A 26,522-nucleotide genomic window follows, 5' to 3' on the forward strand; every position below is an offset into this window, starting at 1 on the left:
CCGGTGCTCCCCCTTGGACCTCCCTAGTCTAGGACCCTGGGTCTTCGCGAGGTGGCCTTTGTGGCGTAATCCCTCCGGACTAGCATAACGTTTCCCTATCCCAAGACCGACCGTGCGTGGTCTATGACCACATCCTCTACGAGGTGACCCTATCAACTAGGCAGCGCAAGCCCCTAGGCGAAACACGGCGGATCTAGAGGAGAGAACCTCGATAAAAAACCTGAGCTGCCATGAAGACGGAGCATGTTGGCTGAGGACAGCGGGCAGACCTCCTGTGCCGACACCCATCTACAGGAGAAAACCAGGCATGCACGCATCAAACCCAACATGGCCTGGCCTGTACTACAAGTGTTTTTCTGTCTCTTCACTTCAAAGACCATTGGGTCGATGTACGTGTAGTTGCAAATGTTTTGTTTTGTCATAAATTGTACGTTTCAATAACTTACCATTCTTGTTTTAAGATTCTTTACTTCTTGAACTTTTGGGGGGTGATTTTGCAGGGAACAGCCAGGAAAGTCTACACTTTACTCTATGGATTATAGCTTTCCAATATAAAGCTCCCCACCTAAAAAACAAAACAAAAAACAACAACAAAACACACACACACACACACACACACACACACTCTCTCTCTCTCTCTCTAGCATTTTCAGAACTCAAACTAGACTTTGCAGAACTATTGATCCCATACCTACCTTGAGAATCTGTGGTGGTCCTACACTGGGCAGAGACACCCTGGGCGCTCGCTTCTTCTTGGGTGCATCTTCGTCAGAACTCTGCAATCAACATCAACACAATTTATAACCACTTCAAATTTTCTGTCCCAACCATTTCTAATAACTTTGTGCGCAGACCTACTGCATGGGTGAAACTGATCAGAATTGAAAATAAGGAAAATGAGGCCGGGGTCTCGAAAAATCAGGCTTTTTAAGGGTAAAAGTAGGCTTTTCCTGGTATCTCAAACACACAAATTTGCACATTAAACAATGGTAACAAATGCCAAGCTGTAGTCCGATAATTCGCGCGCTCAGTGAAACAAAGACTCAGCGATGTCCGGTCACTGTGTTAGAGAAAATACGGATCGGATTGCCGACGAAAAAAAAAAAAAGTTTTTATTTAAAATATTTTTTTTTTTTTTTAAAGATTTTCAAAATAAAAAATTCCTTATTTGACCAATTTCATTTGGCGGATTTCCGCCCTGAGGCGGAAAAGTTTCACCCATGCTACTGCTTCAGCAAGACATCAATCAAGTTTAAGAATGGTATTTTAAGCAAACTAAGCAGCTGGCTGCAGATTGGTCAACTCTTGAAACACGTAGCTGTAATATCCCCGACCACCAAAACACACAACGCTGTGTTCCGGAGGCAAGAATTGCTTGCGCTGAGCCTCTGGCTATGCAAGACAGCGAGGCTGTATATCAAACGATTTTGACACTAGCTTGGCAATTAAAATTAAATATGATTTGCTGATTTTGAAAAAGTTGTCTGCACTCGTCAGACAGTCAATCAGATTGGCAGCTCATAATGCAGACGCCATTTTTGTCTCACATAGAGAGCACTGCCAAGCCATGCTTGGCTACTCTCGCTAAATCCTAGTGTTCCTCGTGGCGAGAGTTCTCAATGAAACGCTACTAACTCGCCCCCCACTCGCTTCACTTGCTAAATCTCACGGCTAAGAAACAAGGGAATGATGACATGCTCCAGTGTGGTCACACTCAGCTGCTGCCTTTTTACTCACACTCACAAACTCTTTGGAGAAGCCAGGCTTTTGCCAATTTTATTTAAAACAAAAATTAAACTCAATGTTTGGGGACCGCAGAGTTCAATCTGCACGAACAGTTCTTAGACCAAACACACCAAAGAATAGACAAATTCTGGAAATAACTCTGTCCGGTTTTTATGGATTGTGGAAGAGTGGCTTTCCCTTGTTTTTGGTTGCTTTACCATACAAACACTGAGGCAAGCTACACATAACATCATAGGATTGCCTCAGTGTTTCTAGGGAAACAAGGGAAAGCAACTCTTCCATAACCCATACAAACTTGACCAAGTCTTCTTCTTTGTTCATGGGCTGAAACTCCCACGTTCACGTTTTTAGCATGAGTGGATTTTTACTTGTATGGCAGTTTTTACCCCGCCATTCAGGCAGCATACGCCGATTTTTGGGGAACTTGACCGAGTTATTTCCGAATATTGTACATGGAAAACAAAATGCTCACATCATCGGAGGTGGAGCTCATCTCTAGCAGGGGAATGCCGTACTCGTCGTTGGGCTGGAGGGAGAAGGGGGTGTAATCTGTTTCTGCGCGTGAGTCTGCCGCCGAGCTTGCTCCTAGCTCTGTCCTCGGCCGACTGGTTGTCTCCCTTGACTCGGGTTTCACTGCAAGACATTTTGATTCTGTTTGGATCCTTCTTCACAAAGAAAAGTTCCTAAGTCTTTTCATCATTTATGAGAAGAAAACAACAACATTAAAATAAGACATCCAACGTTCGTACACAGAGTGACTATGAAGTAACATTAATACAAAGGAAAATGATTTCAATAGAAAACAAAATGGTGCTTTCAGATTTTAACCAAAGGTATGACAAAATTAGGGTTGTTAAATATATACAAATTGAGCATTGCATGTCTATCAGCTAAAATACAGAAAAATATTTACAATAACCACCATCGATCATACATGATACAGTACACATATATGTTAAGATACACAAAACTTTATGGGGGAAAATACCAACAAAAGGCATCTGCCAATCTGGAAAATTCTTGTGCTCTAAATGTTCAATGCTAAAACATAAGGAAACAAACATAATATACAACAACAAAAAACAAAACAACAAAAATCCAACCAAAACAAGTGCACTCCTACCCAAAATGGATTTCAAACTGCCACCTGATCCCGAGGCCTCTGTGAGATGAAAACCAACACAACACATCAACACTGTTAATCAAAGCAGTCCACTCAGAACCAGCCAACACTTGAACCAAAACCAAAATAAACAGACACCAACAACTTACCATGAACACAGCAAAACCAATAATCAAAACAAAAACAAACCAACACGAAATATCAACAAAAAGCCACATGTGCAAAATACAAACTCACACGAGTCACAGGCTCACATGGATGCTTGAACACACTGTACTAACACACACACACACACACACACACACACACACACACACACACACACGCACGCACGCACACACACACATACATGCACACAAACATTTTCAGATCAAACAGTACACACACAAACTAATTTTTTTATTTTATTAGTGAGTATTTCTACGCATATACCCTCCCAGAGGGAGGCTCATGGCGTTTACAATATGCCGTGTGAGATGGACTTTTTTTACACAATATATCACGCATTCACATCGGCCAGTAAATCTCAAGCGTGTTAGGCGAGTATATACTTTTCACGGCCTATTATTCCAAGTCACACGGGTATTTGGTGGACATTTTTTTTATATATGTCTATACAATTTTGCCAGGAAAGACCCTTTTGTCAATCGTGGGATCTTTAACGTGCACACCCCAATGTAGTGTACACGGGACCTCGGTTTTTCGTCTCATCCGAAAGACTAGCACTTGAACCCACCACCTAGGTTAGGAATGGGGGGAGAAAATAGCGGCCCGACCCAGGGTCGAACACGCAACCTCTCGATTCCGAGCGCAAGTGCGTTACCACTCGGCCACCCAGACCACTTTGTGTCAGTGAAACCAACACTGCTTTGTACACTTAAAAGGGGGGTTCTACTGTATCAAAATTCACGGCGGTTTATTCTTCATGAATCTTGTCTAGCAACGGGATGTGATGAGTTAGTTCAAAACGATGTCACACACATCACACATCAGCCAACATGGTGTGTAACGAGTCACCCAGTGTTATCAATTGCTTGCTTTTCAACACATCATTTCAATCCTCTAAGTGTGCAGAACACACACACACACACACACACACACACACACACACACACACACACACACACACACACACACACACACACACACACACACACACACACACACACCTCTTGCGCTGGAAACTTTCAGAGGGGCGTCACTATCTATTGTACAGCAAGAAACAAACTTTCACACTTCACTTCAAAAGGGAATAAAAGTAAACATAATTATAAAGATGGTCAGAAAAACAAAGTGGCGGAGAAAAACCCCCACAGAATGATCGAAATGGAAGAAAAAGACAAAAATAAGACACTCAAACCAAAGAGAGAACAAAATAAATAAGTACACAACAAACCTATCTCAAAAGCGAATTAACTATTTTATATGGGAGATTTATATAGCGCTTGACGTTCTCTAAGCGCTTTACATATTAATTTCTGCCATGTGGGATGGAATTTTTTACACAATATATCACGCATTCACATTGGCCATTAAGCCATTACGGCGAATATTTACTTTTCACGGCCTATTATTCCAAGTCACACGGGTATTTGGTGGACATTTTATTTATCTATGCCTATACATTTTTGCCAGGAAAGACCCTTTGAGGCAACTATCACATGTGTACATTGTTGTCCAGTCCTACACTTCTCCTCTCATGTGTTATTTCTCTCCTTTAGTAATACACCAGACTTCCACTAACTCGCGGTCCACTAAATCGCGAATTCGGCTATATCGCGGAGACCTCTTGGACCCCCTAAAAACAGGACCAACCTTTAAAATTTTTTTTTTTAAAACAGTTTTTTTTTCTTCAAATTTTTGTTTAACAAAATTAGTTACGTAAACGCAAAAAAATAGTACAGATCATGAAAAAATGTTCTATCATAACCACGCTATCTCTCTCTGGGTCCGATGGCCTTTCATCATGCATTAAATTGTCATTTCATCTTATCAGTCTCTCTCTCTTTCTCTCCCTCAGTCTCTCCAAATAGTGTTCTACGTGTGTGTGTGTTTTCAGGTTGTGTACATTACGGGTTGATCGAGACCTGCGCACATGCCCCACTCAGTCAAGAACTTTCATGCCACGATAGGTATCGTCAAATTGGCCACGTGCCTATAGAGGTTAAGTGTCTGACCAGTCAGTATGGCCAGTCAGGCGTGCAGTTGAACACTCGAGTCCAGCTAATTGCGATCTCTGCTAGACGGTCCGGGTGGCCACAGGCGCCAATCAAGTGCTTAAACTGCGCTTCAGTCTTCTGCAATCTAGTCAGGCATGCAATTTAACACTCGAGTCCCGCTAATCGCGATCTCAGCTAGACGCCCCGGATTTTCTACATAAAATAATGTGGTAATTCACCATGGCGTGCGTTCTGTTCATTGTCAGTTACTGAGTTAGTGTGTGTGTGTGCAGCAGTGAGTCGCTATACGCGTACTGTGTACGTCTGTGTCTGTCTGTGTCTGATTAACTAGTAAGTTTGTGACGACGTACGAGTCGAAGAAAAAAGAAAAGAAATCGTCATCTGCTGATAAAAGAAAACGTGTCATCGCAGTTAATCTTTTGAGAACTTAGTTGCCAACAGAAGCGTCACACTTGCGAGAAACGCAGTAACACATACACATGAACATTGTAGCACAACCACATGCCAGGTGTGCGTGCGCACGCGCGCACACACACACACACACACACGCACGCACATACACACTCACACGGCAAACGCACACACGCCAACGTGACGCTCACAGGCTTTTTGTGACCAACAAGGGAAATAACCGCGTTTTTCTCTGACTCAGAAGAGAACGCGGTTTCTTCCCTTTAATTGGACCCCAAACTGCATCACGAATCGGATATATCGCGATCAAAAATCTTTGGACCCCAAAGACCACGAGTTAGTGGAAGTCTGCTGTATGTACAACTAATTTACTGTGGTGACAGCAACAATTATAATTATAAAAGATAGTGAGAAAAACACACTTGGTTTACAGCAACTTGTTTTCTCCATTACCAAAATAAAGGTAACATTTTTGTCTCTCTGTTTATCCAGTTTGCTTGACAGTGGTATAGGAGGTAAACTTACCGTCAGTGGGGATTAAAATCTTGGCTTTGCCGGTGTGCTCAGCATTCTCCAGCCAGTCCCAGTCTGTCTGCGTGTTGAGGGTAACCAAGGTGATCTCCCTTCCATCGTACGTCATGCGCTTCTCCGTCACCCGTGATTTAGCTCTGTGAACAGACGAACAGCTCTTTCTTTTTACTTATAATTTGCAGAGGACTCTACAACAGACATAGGCCCAGAAAGTGTCCAGTAAAGTGCAGCCTATAAGCCATGCATGCATACTTGCTGTGAGAACACAACAAAACAAAACAAACAAAAAATCAACAGAAACCTGAAAACTCACATACTTCAGGACGTCATTTTACAGTGGAACCTGCCCTGGCACCCACCTCTCGATAGCAGAAACCTGCCCATTATCATCTCGCCAAAGGATCCCCAACAACTTTTCAACTTTCATAGCAACCACCTGTCTGTAGGGACCACCTTCGGTTCGTCCTTTGGCTGGTCGTTACTAATGCTGATGGGGTCTATGTCGACCAAAAGAGTGGGATTCCCTGTAGGTGGAGTTCCTGGAGGGGGATTCCCTGTATACAGGGAATCCCACAGGGTGGAGTTTTTCAATCAAACTTGCAAACCATACTCGAATTTCTAAGAAATATAAAAAAAGATTGAAAAACAACAAATTCTACCGATGTCACCAAGCATCACGTGACTTTCAGCGATATCAGCGACACGCTACAGGAACTAAATCCTGTGGTATTCCCTGCATACAGGGAATCCCCCTCCAGGAACTCCACCTATAGGGAATCCCACTCTTTTGGTCGACATAGACCCCATCAGCGTTACTAATACGTTCAACTGTACAAGCATGCTGCAAAAGAAAGGAAGGAGGGATAGAAGGTACTGGATAAAGGTGTGGGGGAGGTTGGGGGGGGGGGGGGGTGAGTGGTAAGGATGAGAAAATGGCGGAAAAGAAATGTATGGAGAGAGGGGGAGGCGTAGAGGCAGGCTGAGAGAAGTGCTATGAGACCCACCTTGAGAAGGACACGGAGTGTGCCGACCGCCCGACGCGACTGATGCTTGTCCTGCTGTCCTTACCGGTGGTGTTGCGAGACTTGGGTTGGCCCTCCGCTGACGAACCTGAAACACGTTTCATATCACTCTTTATCCTGCAAACATGAGGGAGACCACCCATATCATAACTAAACTCACATGTGTGTATGTCACGTAAATAAAGTCGTGTCAAACTACAGACGGACAGGGACCTAATTATTTTTACACTGCTGGCCGAGAGGAGCGTTATTCTCGAAACACTTTTGCGTTTACTATTTCCTCCAGAAGAATTTACATGTGATGCTATAATTTCTAGAGTGACGTCTTTTTGCTTTGACGTCAAAGATTTAATGAGGCTTTGGAATGGATCGAGGTTCCATAAGACGCGTTTTTAAATTGGACGCTTTGACTCCCGGATGTTTGGAGCAGAAGGCACGCAAGTACAGAATGCTTTTACTCGCATTTCAATATTTAAAATAACAATCTGGTATCAGTATCACACAACAAGCTTTTGAACCTCCGTCGCCTTAGTAGAAATGCACAAAGGCAGGTTCCACAGTACCTTGCATTATGGATCATGAAATACTAGGCCAATTTCTACCTATCTCACCCGGCATAAATAAATCCCTGCGCCTTGAATATGTGCGCGATATAAATTGCATAAATTTTTTTAATTTTTTTTTTTAAATCCCTGCGCTTAGAACTGTACCCACGGAATACGCACGATATAAGCCTCATATTGATTGATTGATCTTGTCTTTTTTTTTTTAGAGGTTACACAGAGAGTCTCAGTGGATATTAAAAATAATGGTTGAAGTTGGCGGATCATGAAAAATGTGGGCTTCTGCTGGGTGGTTATTGATTGGTCGCATGGTGGTTATCAAGAGTAAACTCCCCTTCCAGTTCATAGATGGAAAGGAGCACAGGGGGGAATATGGGGGTGCGTATCGCTAACGCTACGTGTCATTTGTGCTACGTGTCATTTGTGCTACGTGCCGCTATTGCTACGTTGATTAGTGCTAAAAATAATTTGTCTACGAGTCACTATCATTCGTTCATTATCACTATACGTGTCGACAGCACAACATCTTTTAGCGCTACGTGTCATTATCGCTACGTGTCAATACCACTACTTACTGACTCTCTCTTTCTCATTTTTTCTCTCGCTCTCACTCCTTCTGGTTTGTGTGTGTATATGTATGTCTGTGTATGTGTGTACATGTGTGTGTTTGTTTCAGTGTGTGTGTGTGTGTGTGCGTGTGCGTGTGTGTGTGTGTGTGTGTGTGCGTGTGTGTGAGTGTGTGTGTGTGCGTGTGTGTCTCTATCTCTCTCTCTCTTGCTCACTCGCTCTGTCTCTCTCTGCCTCTCTCTCTCTCTCTCTCTCTCTCTCTCTGTGGCCCAGCGGACCATATAGGCCAAATCAGGACCCCCGTACACACGGTATCGTACACAAACTCACACACAGAAAAACATCCGTGTATGTATATACGGTATTATGCGAGAGAGAGAGAGAGAGAGAGAGAGAGAGAGAGAGAGAGAGAGAGAGAGAGAGAGAGAGAGAGAGAGAGAGAGAGAGAGAGGGAGAGAGAGACACACAGAGAGAGAGAGAGAGAGAGAGAGAGAGAGAGAGAGAGAGAGAGAGAGAGAGAGAGAGAGAGAGAGAGAGAGAGAGAGAGAACTCAGAATGGTTTATTATACTAAGACCACAGACTCATATACAAACCACGGGGGATGGGGGAAGAAATAAATTAAATAAAAAATAAAAATCACACACCAACAACAACCATGAAATAAATACGTGGTGAAAAAAAGAGAGAGAGTGAGAGACAGAGACAGAGAGACAGAGACAGACAGACATACAGCCATGCAGACAATATATATACACACTGACACACACACACACACACACACACACACACACACACACACACACACACACACACACACACACAAAGGGAAGTGTCTGCTGTTTGAACATGTAGTATAGTGCTTTCGACACGTAGTGTTATCGACACGTAGCGCTACAGTACATTGGTTTTTCAAAAATAGTGATATCAACACGTAGTTCTATTGAGACGTAGTGATAATGGCATGTGTGAATTGTGGCAATAGCACTACGTGCCGATAGCACTACTGTTTTGGGCAATTTGTGTCGATAGCACTACAAAAAACTTAGCGCAAACGATACGTAGCACAAATGACACGTAGCGCTAGCGGGACGCACCGGGAATATGGTGAGATGTGGTGTCAAAACAAAAATTGCCATGTTTGTGTAAAATGAAAGTGGACATTAAAGTTTCCTTATCTTATCTTATGTTTCCTGAAACACGGACCTCCGGAGCTGGTTGCTGGGTGGTTATCGTTTGGTCACTTGGTGGTTATCGAGGATAAACTCCCTTTCCAGTTTACAGATGGGGTAACTTGACTAAAACACTAACCTCTGGAGCTGGAAGAGTCTGCATCTTCAGCCTGCTGCTGTTGAGTGTGAATTAACTCGTCCTCACTCTCTGTGTCGCTGGCGTACCCGTTGCCTTCCTGTGTCGCCTCTTTCTCACCCTCCTGTGGACGGAAACCAGACATTCAGGTGCATGGGCTAACAAGTACTGCAGTTGAACCCCCTTTTTAAGACGTTAAAACATCTGAGAAAATTAGGTCTTAAAAAGGAGGGAGTCTTACTTTCTTTATTTGATGTTTAACGTCGTTTTCAACCACGAAGGTTATATCGCGACTGGGGGGGGGGGGGGGGGGGGGGGGGGGAGTCTTAAAATAGGGGTAAATTTACAAAGGTTATAAACAGAAAATTGGAAAAAGCAAGGTATTAAATCAGGTGTTAAATCAGGTGTGTTTAAAAGGGGGGTTCCCCTATATAGTATTCATACTACACTGTGTGTGAGACTCCTATCCTATAAGATTCTACGAAAAAGGAGAAGCACGGTCACACAATAAGGTTAAGCAGATTGCACGGCATACTGGTAAACATACAGAAAGAGACCCTGACAGACAGAAACAGACAGATATGCACAACAGCATCACAGACTGAACTTGTCATAGTCCTTTCATACAAAACCTCTCCACTTCTTTGTACTGTATCACAATTTCCTCACCACTTCAATAGTGACACTTCCCCTGGAGGCTGGATCGGACTTTGAGTGAGAACTCTGCTGGGAACTCCCTGACTGTGTGGGCCGAATAGCTTCCATGCTGTCTTCTCTACCTTGCGACGGAAAATCTCCTGATGTCACCTTGTCTGTCCGGGTAAGTCCAGCTCCATTCGCCAACCCTCAATGTAACTGGTTCACTGTCACAAATTTTGGAAAGATGATATGTGAACATGGACGCATTCACAGCAGTTTGTCCGTAATTGGAGTATGATTGCCGAAATGGTTAAAAAAAATACAGCCATACATGTAGAAGCCCACTAATGCCTATGAGTGTATCTGGGAGTCACTGCCTACAAACGCAGCAGCAGAAGAAGAAAACTTCCAAAAAAAGTGTTTAGTAAGACAAACTAAAGGTTTGAAGTTCTCAAATTATCATAAAACCAAAAACTAACACATGCTCAAAAAAGTAAACTGAAAATACAACACTGGCTTTGGTTGATTTTGAAAACCACACTATGCTACACCTCGCCACCAATTGTTCCAATGACTAAAACAATTATGCTTACATGCTGATGACTGGATTTCCAATATAAAAAAACTCAGTTTATCTTCATTTACAACAAAATAGTGCAACTGTGTTTTGGCTGCAAGTGTTCAGAAGATGACTATCTCACAATGTCTGTCACTTTTGTCTGTCATTTAAGGTATCAATACATTTGGAATGTCTAAGCAAGACATGCATTGTTTCTCCTTGTAAGCTTTTTATACTGCGGTTAACTGACTGTACTTTGACCTTTAGCAAAGAGTAGAACACCAAAACCTTATTAAGATGGGTAAAAATTCATGCAGATGCAGTAAATGCTCCAGCTATATGCATCATTGCATGCCCCCTCTCTCTGGTTTAATAGCAGTTTATTGAAACACAATGGCGGCATGGTATGTTACATGGATAAAGTACACTGCCAATTACTGATAATATGTAATTCCGCACCTCTGTGATGACTTTTGTTGTTGTTGCCATTTTTATGTTGACAATGACATATTTGAAACGAAGTGGATTCACAGCGCGCGGCGCGTTGTGCAGCGTTGCGATTTACAACGCGCGGCGCTACGAGGAGCGCTGCAATTCACGACGCGCGATGTATTCTGCTGTTACATTTTCTTCACAATCGCAAAGTTTACAACAGCTACATCTATCTGATCTATTTGAGAAATAAAACTCAATAAAACGAAAAACAGAGCTCCATTCTCTCTCTCTCACTCTTTCAACTGAGTTCACCATATATCGCTGCGCCGATGTAAAACGTGCCAAAGTTCCGGCCTTGAATACTTGGCAGTCATATCACTACAGTGTCATTGCAATGGCTTCTACTATATGGAAAGCAGCTGAGTTTTTAAACTGGGATGACGTTTTTAAACAAGTATATGGCCGAGTACAGTGCCGCAGAACCGATGTTAATCGGTGTAACACCAGTTAACACTTCAGCAGCCATTTTGGAATTCGCGCATGCATGCGCAGATTGTTTTTTTCGGTTTTTTTCCCCCCCGGTTGATTAGAACGCTGAAGTTGCTTTTGAGTGTCCAAAGAAAGAGTGTAAAGGTTCTAAGGATTACATCGGGCACACAAATACGCAATTTTTCTTGTTTTTTTGGTTGATTTGAACGCAGAGCAGATTGGTTTTTTCGAGTGTTTGTTTCTCCTTTTTCGGGTTCCTTCTTAGTTCCATGTAAGCGCTGGAACTGTTAACTGGTGTATAGATTCACTTGAGATAATATAATAGAGGTAGGTGCAATCAATTGTTGTTAAAAATGTTGCTGATAATCATAAATACAATGATACATGTACAAAAATAAAGCGCGTCAACAATCTGCGCTGGTGAGAGCAATAGCCGCGCTCTGGGAATCGCTGCGCTGCACAACACGCCGCGCTCTGTGAATCGCCGCGCTGCACAGCGCGCCGCGCTCTGTGAATCGCTTGCCTATTTGAAATGTCTTTTTCGGTCATTGTCTGTTTTCAAAACGAATTTCCTGGCATTTCTTCTCTAACGAATCGTACTCCATTTTGTATTGTACATGCAAACAACACCCCGAAGAATGTCGCTTGTGTCCACCGTATACCTATGTGACGGGAAGTATGATATAAGGGCCTAAATAAACATTTACCTTTCGTATTAGGAGTGTTTGCAGACTGAGGCCGCCATTTTTGTTTGCGCTGTTGATAGCGACGGTCATGTGACCAAACATATAGAGAATCGTGCTGCCGAAGACCAATCCCATAGTCGTATTACATAGCTAAAGCAATAAGATTGTGTTATTTGATCAAAATATGTGTGCTCCATTCCCTTTGAAGTATAATGGCACTAATTTGCTTGGCAATTTGAGGCATACTTTTTTAATCAGACCAGAGACAAGGTCAGACTATCACACAACCGCAAAGTAGTCCGTTTCCTGTACCGTATGTCTGTTTACTTCCGGTTTGTCAAAGTGCGGTTCCATGCTTCTATTCTCAGAGTGGTTTGAACATGAATCCCTTGACGTAAGTACCCACGCGTAGGGAAATTCAAATTGGCAAATCATGAAATGTATACACTTTTCAGTTTTTGCAGATACACAGAGAACAATCACTGATCACTGATACATCTGACTTTAAAATCATGTCCACTAATTAAGCTATGAGAACTTGGCCTTAATTTTAGAGTTAGACTGGAGAAGTCTACCACTGATGTAATGAGGAAAAATACGGACAAAATCTTTATTGAATTTAGTAAAACTAATATCCGGAAACATTCCTTTTCTAACAGTAACACTACAAACACTAACAGAGTTGCACCATCATGGAACACACTGTCTGATGTTGTTAATGTTAATGTTAAAAATGCACAAACTATTAACACTTTCAAAAATCTGGTGGACATACAAAAACTTATGACTGAGTCACTTTATTTGTACGATAATTGATATTGAGTAAATATGACTTTGAGCATGTTAATATGATTGACCTGCAACAAATTTGATAAAATGGGAGGGGGGGGGGTGTAATTGAAAGTAGTATGCTTTAAAATTAACAATATATAACACTTTCCTGTGTGATGCAGCAACGTAAAGAATATCCAGAAGTTGAACCAGCGAGAGCTAGAGCTTGGCGTGATCGGCAAGAAGTCGTGGCACGATGAGTACAAGGACAGCGCCTGGGTCTTCATCGGTGGTCTCCCCTTTGACCTGACAGAGGGAGACATCGTCTGTGTCTTTTCACAGTAAGCAGACTGTCCTGTCTGTGTGTGTGTGTGTGTGTGTGAGTGTCAACTGTCATTGAGATTCATTTTGAGCAAAGATTTGTGTAGGTTTGGTTCATAAAGACTTGATGGGTCATAAGGACTCATATGGTACAAATATCAATATTTTGCAGGCTTTTGTGCATATATTATTTCATTTGGGATGTTGGAAGACTATTCACGAAAAGATATGACTGGAAAACAGACATAACTCTCTTTGATCAATCTTTTTTTTTTACCCTAAGGTGTTTTTACTGTAAGTAAAAGAACTTTAATTGAAAACATAAATGCCGTAAAGTTATAAGTATGCACAGTTTATCATCAACACAGGAATAAATTGCAGTTGTAAATTGAGTTTGAACACTTCCGTACTAGTATTTAAGGCAATATTGTTCCCATGCCTCTGTCATTGACACATATTTTTATCTGAGGTAATGGTCTGACCCCTGGCCGGTCCGCTGTCTAATATTTTTTACATGTAGGATCTCTTCTGACTGCACTTTTTTGTTTGTAGCAAGGACATTTCGACCTGTACATTATATATTAATTATATTTTCAGTCCAGGTCCAATCGACCGATTGTTCTCTTTGTCTGGGAACAACATTGTGAAGGTCTGAGAGTATATATGTTCTGCGCGAACTTAGAATCCGGTTTCATTCTAGAATGGACCGGGTCCAGGTTGGAATTCTAACCCTGCGCAAGTACAGGGGTGCCATTCTAGAATGAAACCCTTGAATAAAGGGGGCCGTAATGTTTGTAGGTAAGACAGAGTTGTCTTCCCTTGAATTATCTCCACCTGCACCTTCCCTTTGATAAAATGGGGCTGATTTGTCTACCCCTGAAAAAAATCCTTTGGCGATCTTGCGATGTCATGTCATGTCAAGAAAGTTGACACTCCTGAGTACGCAATAAACAAAGGCAGACCATAGCAAGGGGGACTACCAGGGCGGTATTGTTTGCAGGGCAGTTGTTTTTGTGATGAGAGCCGGTTGCGGCCGCTTGCAATGTCAGCGCTGTCTCCCTCTCGGAAATGTCCGGTTTTTTGACAATTTTTTTGACAGACAGACAGACAGACGGTCAGACCGACTAACCGACAGACAGACCAACAGAAGGACAGAGTGAGTTATAGAGCTGTTGTCACAGGTTTAAAAAAAAGTTGACATTATATCTTCACAATTCATAAGACCAACTTCATGTATATGAATAAGATTAAAAGTTACAAGCGAGATCGGCAAAACACTGTCAGTCCGGACATTTCCGTTCGTAGCGATCAGTGTTGAGTGTCTCTCAAAATCGTAATCACTTTCAGAACATCACAATCCCAATTCACGATGTCTTTGAGTAAAGTGTAAAAAACCCGAAAAAAACCCCAACCAAACACACAAAAAACAAAAACAAACAGAAAATCCACATTTGTGGCTTTGGCTGTGTGATAGTCTAACTGAAATGACTATTCCAACTTGGACCCAAATTCCAACCTTGCGCACGGCCGATTCTAGAATGGACCAGCAACAAGGGTTTCATTCTAGAATGGCACCCCTGTACTTGCGCAGGGTTAGAATTCCAACCTGGACCCGGTCCATTCTAGAATGAAACCGGATTCTAAGTTCGCGCAGAACATATATATTTCTGATTGATAGATGTTATACTGTAGTTTGTTTAGATAGTGATGGAAAGTGTGTGTGTTGACAGGTACGGTGAGATAGTGAACATCAACCTGGTACGCGACAAAGGGACGGGCAAGTCCAAGGGCTTTGCGTTTCTCTGCTATGAAGACCAGCGCAGCACCGTACTGGCTGTCGACAACCTCAACAGCGTCAAGGTACCACAGCTTGCCTGGCTTTCAGGGCAATAGACAATGTTCGAAAATAACTCTGTGGGGTTTGGATGGGTTGTGGATGACCGAAGAGTTGCTTTCCTTTGCTTTTCCATAAAAAGGCAATTGACACCGTGACATTGTAGGCTTGCCTCAGTGTTTCTATGGAAACAAGGGAAAGCAACCCTTCCACAACCCATACTTATTTCCGAATATGGTCTATTCCCCTTTTATTGCTGCCCATGTGCTATCTTGTGGACTGAGCTGCTTCATGTCAATCAATCAATATGAGGCTTAAATATCGCGCGTATTCCGTGGGTACAGTTCTAAGCGCAGGGATTTGTTTATTTTTTTATTTTTATGCAATTTATATCGCGCACATATTCAAGGCGCAGGGATTTATTTATGCCGTGTGAGATGGAATTTTTTAACACGATACATCACGCATTCACATCGGCCAGCAGATCGCAGCCATTTCGGCGCATATCCTACTTTTCACGGCCTATTATTCCAAGTCATATGGGTATTTTGGTGGACATTTTTATCTATGCCTATAAAATTTTGCCAGGAAAGACCCTTTTGTCAATCGTGGGATCTTTAACGTGCACACCCCAATGTAGTGTACTCTAAGGGACCTCGGTTTTTCGTCTCATCCGAAAAACTAGCACTTGAACCCACCACCTAGGTTAGGAAAGGGGGCAGAAAATTACTAACGCCCTGACCCAGGGTCGAACTCGCAACCTCTCGCTTCCGAGCGCAAGTGCGTTACCACTCGGCCACCCAGTCATGTTGTCTGTATGAGGAAGGAAGTTTGGGTTAAAGGCACACTCCTTCCTGTGAAAATCACAATCTCGTATCTGGCAAACTTTTACATGTAATAAGATCATCTCTCCACTTGGACACATACCACAATTCAACACCCTTACTGCTTGCGGGGGTGAGTTTTGAATATTTTATTTATTTATTTATTTCCCTGTTATTTCAGGTACTGGGGCGCATCATCCGTGTGGACCATGTGTCGGACTACAAGAAGCCCAAGGAGAAGGGAGACGAGGATGACGTCACCTTGCAGCTCAGGGCCGAGGGCTGCGCTCCCAAAGCTCCGGCACAGACACAGTCGTCTCCCCTTGATCTCTCGGAGGAACCGCCCACAATACGACCTCCTCAGGCTGCAGGTCAGAGCTTTATAATAGACGAAATCTGGAAAGTGCTCTGTCGGGTTTTTATGGGTTGTGCAAAAGTTGTCTTTCCTTGCATTTCCATGGAAACACTGAGGCAAGCTACACGTGACATTGTAGGCTTGCCTCTGTGTGTAATGGAAACAAGGGAAAGCAACTTGTGTGTGTGTGTGTTTGTGCATGTGTGCTTGTTGTGAGCATTTGTCTGTTGTATGTGTTTGTTTGCGTGTTTTTTGACTGTACACTGTGATTTTTTTGTATTTAATGCAAGCATATTATGTGCTCTTTGATGAGTATTTTCCTTTTCATCTGAGACAAATTGTATTTGTTGTTTATATCGTGTTGTGTTTTTGATTGAACTTGTAAAGCGCTTTGAGCTGTGGAGAAGCGCTATATAAATGTCCATTATTATTATTATTATAACTTCTCCACAACCCATACAAATATATGACAGTTATAATTTTTTCTGAACATCGTCTATTAAAACATGCACACAATTTCTTTTAATAACTTCCTTGCTTGACTCGAAAATTTTAGGAATAAATTTTCATTTGATTAATATACTTACCCGAATCACATAAAGCATTGACGCAGTCTGAGATGCTAAGGTCTGAAAAGGCTACCCATCTTAAACAATTTTAAAGGGAAGCAACCCCACCACAAAAAGTGTAAATGGAGCCTTGGTAATGACCACAGACCCGGGGAGTTACCTCCCATTGGTGTGTACTACGTCACTACCGCTCCTCAACACGTGGTCAAGATCATACGGCTTTAAAGAAACTAAAAAACCATAAGCGGGGTTGGTGGGAGGGCATAAACTATGTGATTCGGGTAAGTATATTAAAATTTTCGATTAAATTACATATTCTTACTCCGAATCACATAAAGCAGATAGCTTCAACAAGGCGGTGGGAAAGAAAAATCTAACTCACTCTAAAAATCCTTGCCAGAAACTGGCCCGCTGCCAACAAGTCAGAAAGGGCCCGGTGGGAAAGAAAAATCTAACTCACTCTAAAACCTTTTCCAGGAACTGGCCCGCTGCCAACAAGTCAGGAAGGGACCCGAGAACCGTCCTAATTGACAGCCGCGATGTCTCTCAGGCAAAACTTGCTAAACACAACTTCAGAGAGCCAGTAAGCTGTGTCCAGCACTTCGTCCAATCTCCCGGACCGTAAAACGGCCCAGGAAGAGACCCAAGCCCTGGATTTAATGAACCCGAGCCGAGTCGAGGGGAAAGATATGCTCCCCCCCCCCCCCCCCCTTCTATTGGAAGGAAATGCCAATGCCCTGGAACGATCCGTGCATAAGGTTGTCCGCTCAGTGTGGAGTAGGACGAACCCTCGAGGTGACCGTAAGACAATCATGTCAAAGTATGCAAACCTTGGGATGGAGTGAAGACCAAAAAGGCCAGTGAGATAGAAGTCAGCTCAAGAGAAGAGTGACCGATCTCCACACAAAGAGAGAGAGAGAGACGCCTGAGTACAAGATACCAGAGTCCAACTCGATGGGAAAAGCTCAATAAAGAGCAAAAGCGTTCCTAAAATTCCAAGAACGTTAAGAAACGCTCACCCTCCAATGCACGCTGTACTGCTTCTCTGCGTTAGAGTCCAAGTCTAACCAAGACAAGAAACATGGTGCTCCTGGGTAGTGACAGAAAAACGCCAAAGAAAGAAACTGGCTGCTATCTTTGACATCGTCACACATAAAGCATGCTTGAGAAGGGTGCCGTAACCAGCAGTCTAGCTGCCCTCAAAAGAGATGGTCGCCAGTTATCCTCTACCAGTCCCTGCGAAAGCAGAGAGAGATAGTACGAGGAAGCAGCGACTTACGATTGTGCGTAAGCAACCGGAAGTACGGAAGTCACTGTGGTCGAAGCCTGGTGTGACCGGTGACCATGAATAAAAAGGGCTAAAAGCCATAGTGTCCGCAGTTCAGTCTGCTTGTAGGTAATTGAATGTGAATCAAAAACCCCAAAACAGAAAACAAGACTGGTAAGCATACACGGAAAACCGTGAAGCCGACCAGTCATAAGACTCCCGAGACAAGAGTTCTCAGGAAAAACTGGAAGTTAACCTTCGCGGCCAAATCAAGAGCCTTCCTGAGTTTGGGCGAAAAACCAAAACGCGTGTGTCTACCTCTGAAACACTGAGGGCCAGACGCGGAGATCAACGGGCAAACGCCGTAGTCATAGTTGCCTGTGGTAGAAGGGTGACTGTAAAAGGAAACCCGACCTAACGGAAGTCGTCCTGACTCACCCCATCTTAGGATGAGGGTGAAGATAGAAAGAGTCGAAATCCGAAGTCACAGGAACCGGAAACGCCATATTCAAACAGCGACAGGCAGGAGACTATTGCACAGGCCAAGGCTGAGAGCCATGATGCCCGTAGGACAGCCATAGTTCCGAAGTACCCACAGTACGCAGGAAACGTGCGAAACGAAAGTTTCGGCTGCCAAAAAAGATGTTTGGCTATGAGCCCACAGCAAAGAAACCGGAACATTAGCTGACCCTCTGCCCGAAGAAGAGGACTAGACAAACCTGAGAGAGGTGGTAAACCACAAAGAATGACTCCTCAAACATACATTGCCAAAGACAATGCCCCCTCAGGAAAATCTGTATGTAACCCATACATGTCAACCCCTATCAATGTTTTCCTGTATCACATTACCAAAAAACTGTATCATCAGGCCAAAAAACTGTACATAGCGCGCGGCACCGCGGTATTACCGCGTAAGGCAGAATTTGAAAGTTGTGTTTATGGTAGTGAGGTGCATGGTATAAAGATCAATCAATTTCATCATAAAATGCCAATCAATACTGATTTCAGTGCTTCTGTTCTGATAATGAACTAAAATCAGTATTGATTTGAATTGTATGAAAAAGTGATGTGTGCTTTCTTATTATCATTTCATGATTTATCTATAAACTATAATGAACACAGGCAAAATCCATTCTTCATATTCCTGATTTTATGTCCAGTCCCGGATTTTCCCGAATAGTGCAAAAGTTTCCCGATTAAACATTTTTCGAGTATAGTTAATAATGACTGGAGTGTATTTTCAAGCGCCTGTACTCGGCGTAGTTTCACTTCTGAAATCTCGTTTAGCGCGAGGCTTCGTCACACAAACGCTGTGATCAAAATCGAAACTAAACGAGAATAGGCGAGATTTGTGGCTAGCGCATGCGCTTCAGTCGAATGTGGATGAGAAGCAGAAGAAGAAGCAGCAGCAGACGACCACAAAATGAAGAAAACAACGGTCCAGCGCCCGAAAGTTCTTGTAAAATTTGAAAAGAGTTACAAACAAGAGTATGACTTCATCTCCGAATCGACAAGACGCGGCATACATTTCGCGTTTTGCACCAAGTGCCGCGAAGATATCAGCATCGGACATGGACTCGGAGGCCGGGGGAATATTGAAGCTCATTCAAGAACAGCAAAACATGAACGGAACCGTGATCGGAAACCGATCTCACGCTTTTGTCCAATCGGAATATTTCTCCCCCCTCCCCCCTTTTTTTTTACAAATGTCATTTTTGAAATTTCCCGTATCAATGAAGTTTTTCCGTATCAATCCCCGTGATACGCCGTATCACTCGAAAATCACGAAAAATCCGTATCCGATACGGGAAATCCGTATCAGTTGGCAACTCTGGTAACCTCCGAGGCCAACTCAAGCGCACCTTAAGTTTGGACGAAACACCAGAACGCGTCCGCTTGCTAGAGAAAGACAGAGTCCGACTCGGCGAAAGACACAAGGACCATAGTCCAGTTGCTTGTGGCAAAAAGGGTGAACGGGGTAACGTGAAGACAGAAACCCCACCCAAACGGAAATCGTCCTGCCTCATCTCCTGCATAGGAAGAGAAATAAGGAAAGAATTGTCGAAATCCGAAGCCACAAGAACAGAGAAAGCAACCACCACCACCGACAGGTGCAATGGCTGTTGCACAGGCTGAGGCTAGATGCCCTTAGGTCAGCCGTTGTTCCAAAAACCCTGACGTACCTACTTGACCGTCGGTGAGAGGAACAACCTCTCCGGTTAAAACCGGAAGTGCGACAGAAGAAGCAGCCCGTGGCTGAAACGACTGTTACACTGACTGAGGCCGGAATCCAGAATGCCCGAAGGCCAGCCCTAGATCCGACCAGAAGAGACCTCGGCGGGTGCTCGAGCTGATGGACCTTATTCGCTGTGTTAAGATCGGACTGATTCATAAGAATGTGAAAATATCCTTTCTTCTGGTATAGAACACCAGATGTTCAAAAGAGATCCCTCTACCACGGGCAAAAGCTCTCAAGGTGTCCCTCCTAATCTGCTCAGTAAACTGAGAAAGCGAGAGAAACACGTCCCTCCGACACATGACAGTATGAGCGTAGTGAAGGGAGGACAGCCTCATTTGCTCTTCATTCACCCTAGCAAGGGCTGACCAAAAGGGTGGAGATGTCATCAGCGTCCTGATCCACACTAAGTGTGAAAGGATTCAGTGACTCCGTGAAAGAGCGAGAGAGCGCTCTGAAGATCATCTCTGAGATAGAGGCAAGTTCCAAAAGCTGACGTCCAAATTCCTCCGAAGCGACAAGGGTGTGGTCTGGGAACACAACACCCAAGTCCCTCTAAAACCTGCTTCACCAGCAGAGGAAGAAGTTCCTGCGTTACCAGTAAAGGTGTACGCGGAAGAGCAAAGGACGACAACAAGTTCCGACCCGGCTTCGGCAAAGTGAACTTCTTATGACAAGAAGGAACAAAAGTCGAAGCCTGTGTAGCCGAAGCCAGCCAAGGCTGAGCGTGTTCCGGAACTGAACCGTGAGGAAGGAGCAGCAGAACCGGAACACTGGGGATACCACTTCCGGCAGGAGATGGTCTAGCCAAAACCTGCGAAAGGTGGTACACACCGAAGGTGACTCTCGAACCGGAAGTAGGAATCCTCCTCCTTCGCGGAACGGAAGTCCGACATCGCCGACTGAGCAACCGAAGCGGAAGCTGCCGAAGCCGATGTACCCTCCGGAAAGTATCTGGAAGTAACCTCCGCTGCAGCTTCGAGAGCAGCCAAGAGCTTAGACGGAAATCCAGAACATGTCTGATCGCTGGCTAAAGACTGTACATCAGAATAGCCAAGCGAACGGACACGGACCTAAGTCACAGTTGCCAGTGGAAGACTAATGACCGGAAACCGGAAATCCGTCCACCCGGAAACTGTCCTGACTCAACCCCTACTATAAGAGGGTAAGAGTAAGAGGAGGTAACATCCGAAGCCACCAGAACTGAATAGGCAGTAGCCGCAACACCCAACAGGTGAAGTGACGACTGTCCCGGCCAAGGCTGAAAGCCTGAATGCCCGTAGGCCAGCCGCTGTTCCTCACTCACTGACATCCGAGAGGAAGCGTCAGGAAGAGGAACAGTGTATCCGGACAGAGCCGGAAACGCAACAGACAAAGCCGCACAATGCAGAAGCGAAGGTTGCGTGGACTGGGGCTGGAAGCCCGAACGCCCGTAGGCCAGTCCACGGTCAACTCCAGTCAAGACCGCAACGTGAACTTGCAATGGAGGACCTATGCTTCCGGTAAACCGGAAGCACAGCGCCGGAAACGGTTACCGCCCTTGCTCTGAAAACGCCAATGCCCGCGACGAGGCAAAGGTGAGGTCAGAACAGAAGTGGACTGGGGCCGGAAGCCCGAATGCCCATAGGGCAGTCCACGGTCAACCCTGGACAAGACCTCAGCAGGTGCTTGCGGCAGGGGACCTATGCCTCCGGTAGGAACCGGAAGCGCAGCAGCCGGAACCGGTTGCCGCCCTTGCTCCGAAACACAGATGCCCGCGACGAAGCAAGGGTGAGACGGAACAGAAGTTTGCGGGTTGTGATCCCGCGCCAAAGAACAAAGTGTTTCCCAGCAGGGAATGTCCGGCAGCCTCACGAGGGCCGGTGGACCAGTTCGACTTACCGCAGTGTCAACCACGGAGGCAGAAGACAAAGAAGCAAGGAGATCCTCCCCGGAAATCGTCGCCGACGGCCATCAACGACGCCGAAAAGCGAGCGTCGCCCGATGAAGGGGGGGAAAACACCACCGGCAGGCGGCGTGGGACGCTGCAATTCTTCTCTCCCAAACTGCGGAACTCTGGAAATAAAGAGCTAAGCAGTATAGACACCAGAGCATCATGCTCCGATGCCTAAAAGAGGGAAAGCAAGAAGAAAAAGAAGTCAAAGACATGCTTAACTGCCCCCAAAACACATGTTCATTTGGGGCAGAATAAGTAACGGACATAGCGGTATTACATGCTTAGTCCGAAACAACAACAATTAACAATGGTCTGGTAGATCCATGACATAAGCCTTGCCATGTTTATCACTGTCAGCCATGCTGACCCACAAAAATGGCGGCCAAACAATAAGTTACTGGAAAATTTACAAGTCCAAAACGGACGAAAAGTCAGCAACTACAACGAAATTCCTGTCAAACTAATGACCAACAAGTCGCGTAAGGCGAAAATACAATATTTAGTCAAGTAGCTGTCGAACTCACAGAATGAAACGCAATGCCATTTTACTCGTAGCATCGTCAGGCCACCGCTCATGGCAAAGGCAGTGAAATTGACAAGAAGAGCGGGGTAGTAGTTGCGCTAAGAAGGATAGCACGCTTTTCTGTACCTCTCTTTGTTTTAACTTTCTGAGCGTGTTTTTAATCCAAACATATCATATCTATATGTTTTTGGAATCAGGAACCGACAAGGAATAAGATGAAAGTGTTTTTAAATTGATTTGGACAATTTAATTTTGATAATAATTTTTATATATTTAATTTTCAGAGCTTGTTTTTAATCCGAATATAACATATTTATATGTTTTTGGAATCAGCAAATGATGGAGAATAAGATAAACGTAAATTTGGATCGTTTTATAATTTTTTTTTTTTTTTTACAATTTTCAGATTTTTAATGACCAAAGTCATTAATTAATTTTTAAGCCACCAAGCTGAAATGCAATACCGAACCCCGGGCTTCGTCGAAGATTACTTGACCAAAATTTCAACCAATTTGGTTGAAAAATGAGAGCGTGACAGTGCCGCCTCAACTTTCACGAAAAGCCGGATATGACGTCATCAAAGACATTTATCAAAAAAATGAAAAAAACGTATGGGGATATCAATCCCAGGAACTCTCATGTCAAATTTCATAAAGATCGGTCCAATAGTTTGGTCTGAATCGCTCTACACGCACACACGCACACACGCACACACATACACCACGACCCTCGTTTCGATTCCCCCTCGATGTTAAAATATTTAGTCAAAACTTGACTAAATATAAAAAGGAAAGAGCTTACCAACTAACAAAGCAGAAGGCAAGTAAGGAGGTAATATAAGGTTTACCTCACCATTACATCGGCCTTGCCACATTTTATCGCTGTCAGCCATGCTGACCAACAAAAATGGCGGCCAAACAATCAGTTGTATGATCTTGTAGTGACGTAGTACACACCAATGGGAGGTAACTCCCCGGGTCTGTGGTCATTACCAAGGCTCCATTTACACTTTTTGTGGTGGGGTTGCTTCCCTTTAAAATTGTTTAAGACGGGTAGCCTTTTCAGACCTTAGCATCTCAGACTGCGTCAATGCTTTATGTGATTAAGAATATGTAATTTAATTTATTTTTATTTTTATATAATATATGTAGTGTGTGTTTGTGTGCAGATATTAATTCTCTCATATGGATGGTATTTATTTCATGGGGGACCTTCTAACATACTGGTGAACATCTTACAATTGCATGGAGGCTGAAACTTGTCACTGCAGGGGGCCCGGGTAGCTCAGGTGGTAGAGCACTGGACTTGTGATCGAAAGGTCGCTGGTTCGAATCCGGGCCGGGACGGACACGGGTCAACTTTATGTGCAGACCCAGAGACGGTATCCATCTCCCACGCCCGTGTCACCACAATGGCACGTTAAAGATCTTGGTCATTCTATCATAAGTGCAGATGGCTGATACCATCTAAACACGCATACATCAAAAAGCCGTGAGGGCGTAAAAACTCGAATCGTATAAACCAATTCATGTCCAATATAGGCAATTAAGACCTGACGGACAATAAGCCCCTTAAAATTTACTTTTACTTGTCACTGCAGTCCATCATGTTTTATTGGCCTCAAAGTTATTACACCCCCCGGTATAGGGGTGTGTATAGGTTTCGCTCGATGTGTTTGTTTGTTTGTGTTTGCATATAGATCTCAAGAATGAACGGACCGATCGTCACCAAACTTGGTGAACAGGTTCTATACATTCCTGAGACGGTCCTTACAAAAATTGGGACCAGTCAAACACACGGTTAGGGAGTTATTGGTGGATTAAGATTCTACAAGGACTTATAGAGGGACATATTAATGGTCAAAGCGAAATAACTACACTTGTTAGCAGTGCCTGCTCAGTTGGTGGCAGTGAGAATGCTAAGGACGGGGGTGTTTTTCCTACCTCGGAGGAATTTCTTGTTTTCTTTCTTTTTTTCTCTTGAAAGACAAATGTCCATGTGTATGCACGATGTAAACAGACAATAAAGTTTTGTTATCCTATCTTTCTTGTTTCAGCCAAGAGCAAGAAAGACAAGAAGGTAAAGAAAGAAAAAAAGAAGAAGAAGAAAAAGAAGAAGATGAAAGTGACCGTGAAGGTGGAACAAAGGTCAGGGTCAGACAGCAGCAGCGACAGTGATGATGAGGATCACCATGGCCACAGAAAGAGCAGATCCCTGGCTATGTCATCACAACACTCGCAGAAACTGAAGCGTGAAAAGCACGACATTGGCTACGACAGAGCTGTCCACGGCCACAAGAGGCCCTTTGGTCAGTCAGACATAGAAAGAGGTTATGACGACAGGAAGCGCGACCGCAGAGAGCCAGGAGCCGGAGACAGAGATGGTGAGAGACACAGAGACAGTTTAACGGACAGACGATACAAAGAGGAGCCATCAGACCCAGGTAGAGACAGGAGTGATGACTTCAGGCGAGATGACAGGAGGGAGAGAGATGAGAGGTCATCACACAAAAATGACAGAGACCGAGATGATCGGAGAGACAGAGATGACCAGAGAGACAGAGATGGAGATGACCGAAGAGGCAGAGACAGAGATGACGGGGGAGACAGAGACCGAGATGGCCGGAGAGAAAAAGAGAGAGATGAGCAGAGAGACGGAGAATCTGGTCGCGATAATAAGAGGGAGAAAAACAGGGACAGAGATGACTATGATAGGAGACGTCGATGACTTGGGCTGAGCATGTCAACGTGGAATTGTGCATGTAGTGGATTGAGTAGCATCAGTGTCAGTATTCAAATGACCAGTGGGTAAGTGTGATCTGCTAAGACTACAAACCTACAGAAACTTTGGCCATGCCTCATAGCACTGTTGAGGGATTTTGTGTGTGTGTGAGAGAGGGAGACAAGAGCCATATGTTTGGTCATGTTTACACCTGTGGCTGTGTGTTTGTGTCTGTATGTGCATTTGAGTAAAAGAAAACAAAAGCAAAATAAATCATTTTTGTTTGATTTATTTCATTTTTAATTAATCAATCCATGCTAAAGTCTAACATGCATACTCACTATATAAAGATCTACTAAGCAAAGTAACAGTTTTGAAAAAGGGAGAGGACTAGAGCAATATACCACAATTCACATAGTCAACGAACACAAAATGGAAGACTTCTGACAAAGTAACAGGTATGAGAAGTTTTGGCAACATGTCAAACATAATTAACTTTCCTGAAATACATTGATTTTCCTCCTCTCTCCCTCTCTCTCTCTGATGAATACACATACACCTGTTTTCTACAAATCACACACACACACACCCGATTCCTACAAGTAACAGAATAAGAGGTTTTGCCTGCTGGGAAAGTCATTTTACAAAATCATCATTTCACAGAGAAAATGACATGAATATCAGGGGCGGATCAGTTGCTTTGTAAGGGGGGGGGCACTTTGAATCGAAAGTGAATGTGATGGGCGCGAAGCGCCCGAATTTGCTAGGGGGGGTCCGGGGGCATGCTCCCCCGGAAAAAATTTTTGCCCAAAGAAGCAAAATGGTGCCATCTGGTGCCATTTGAACTTAGAAATGGTCATAGAATCAGCATAGAAAAATCTTTTTTTTTTCTTCTTCTTTTTTTTTTT

The 26,522-nt window shown here is 43.8% G+C and overlaps 2 protein-coding genes across 5 annotated transcripts in view; one reads left to right on the forward strand and one right to left on the reverse strand.

The window, feature by feature from the left end:
* The window catches only part of LOC138983521 (glutamate-rich protein 6-like), a 32,484-nt gene extending 20,136 nt beyond the window's left edge, over window positions 1-12,348 (reverse strand). For 3 of the 4 annotated variants that reach the window (XM_070356782.1, XM_070356781.1, XM_070356779.1), the window contains exons 1-8: window positions 12,279-12,348; window positions 10,119-10,312; window positions 9,453-9,573; window positions 6,996-7,101; window positions 5,986-6,128; window positions 2,870-2,908; window positions 2,219-2,379; window positions 696-776 (exon numbers count right to left, since the gene is read on the reverse strand). In XM_070356782.1, coding sequence (XP_070212883.1) covers window positions 696-776; window positions 2,219-2,379; window positions 2,870-2,908; window positions 5,986-6,128; window positions 6,996-7,101; window positions 9,453-9,573; window positions 10,119-10,214 — 747 coding nt within the window. In that variant the 5' untranslated portion in view covers window positions 10,215-10,312; window positions 12,279-12,348. The remainder of the gene's footprint in view (window positions 1-695; window positions 777-2,218; window positions 2,380-2,869; window positions 2,909-5,985; window positions 6,129-6,995; window positions 7,102-9,452; window positions 9,574-10,118; window positions 10,313-12,278) is intronic. The other variant, XM_070356780.1, reaches the window with a different exon arrangement.
* Window positions 12,349-12,553: 205 nt separating this feature from the next.
* Window positions 12,554-25,887, forward strand: LOC138983515 (RNA-binding motif protein, X-linked 2-like). The gene is made up of 5 exons (XM_070356768.1): window positions 12,554-12,651; window positions 13,211-13,369; window positions 15,080-15,209; window positions 16,189-16,378; window positions 24,950-25,887. Exons 1-5 carry the CDS (start codon window positions 12,638-12,640, stop codon window positions 25,618-25,620), a joined length of 1,164 nt encoding a protein of 387 aa, XP_070212869.1. The 5' UTR covers window positions 12,554-12,637; the 3' UTR covers window positions 25,621-25,887.
* Window positions 25,888-26,522: the final 635 nt, after the last annotated feature.

This window comes from Littorina saxatilis, linkage group LG13 (assembly GCF_037325665.1).
Source record: "Littorina saxatilis isolate snail1 linkage group LG13, US_GU_Lsax_2.0, whole genome shotgun sequence".
NCBI classification, from domain to species: Eukaryota; Metazoa; Mollusca; class Gastropoda; order Littorinimorpha; family Littorinidae; genus Littorina; species Littorina saxatilis.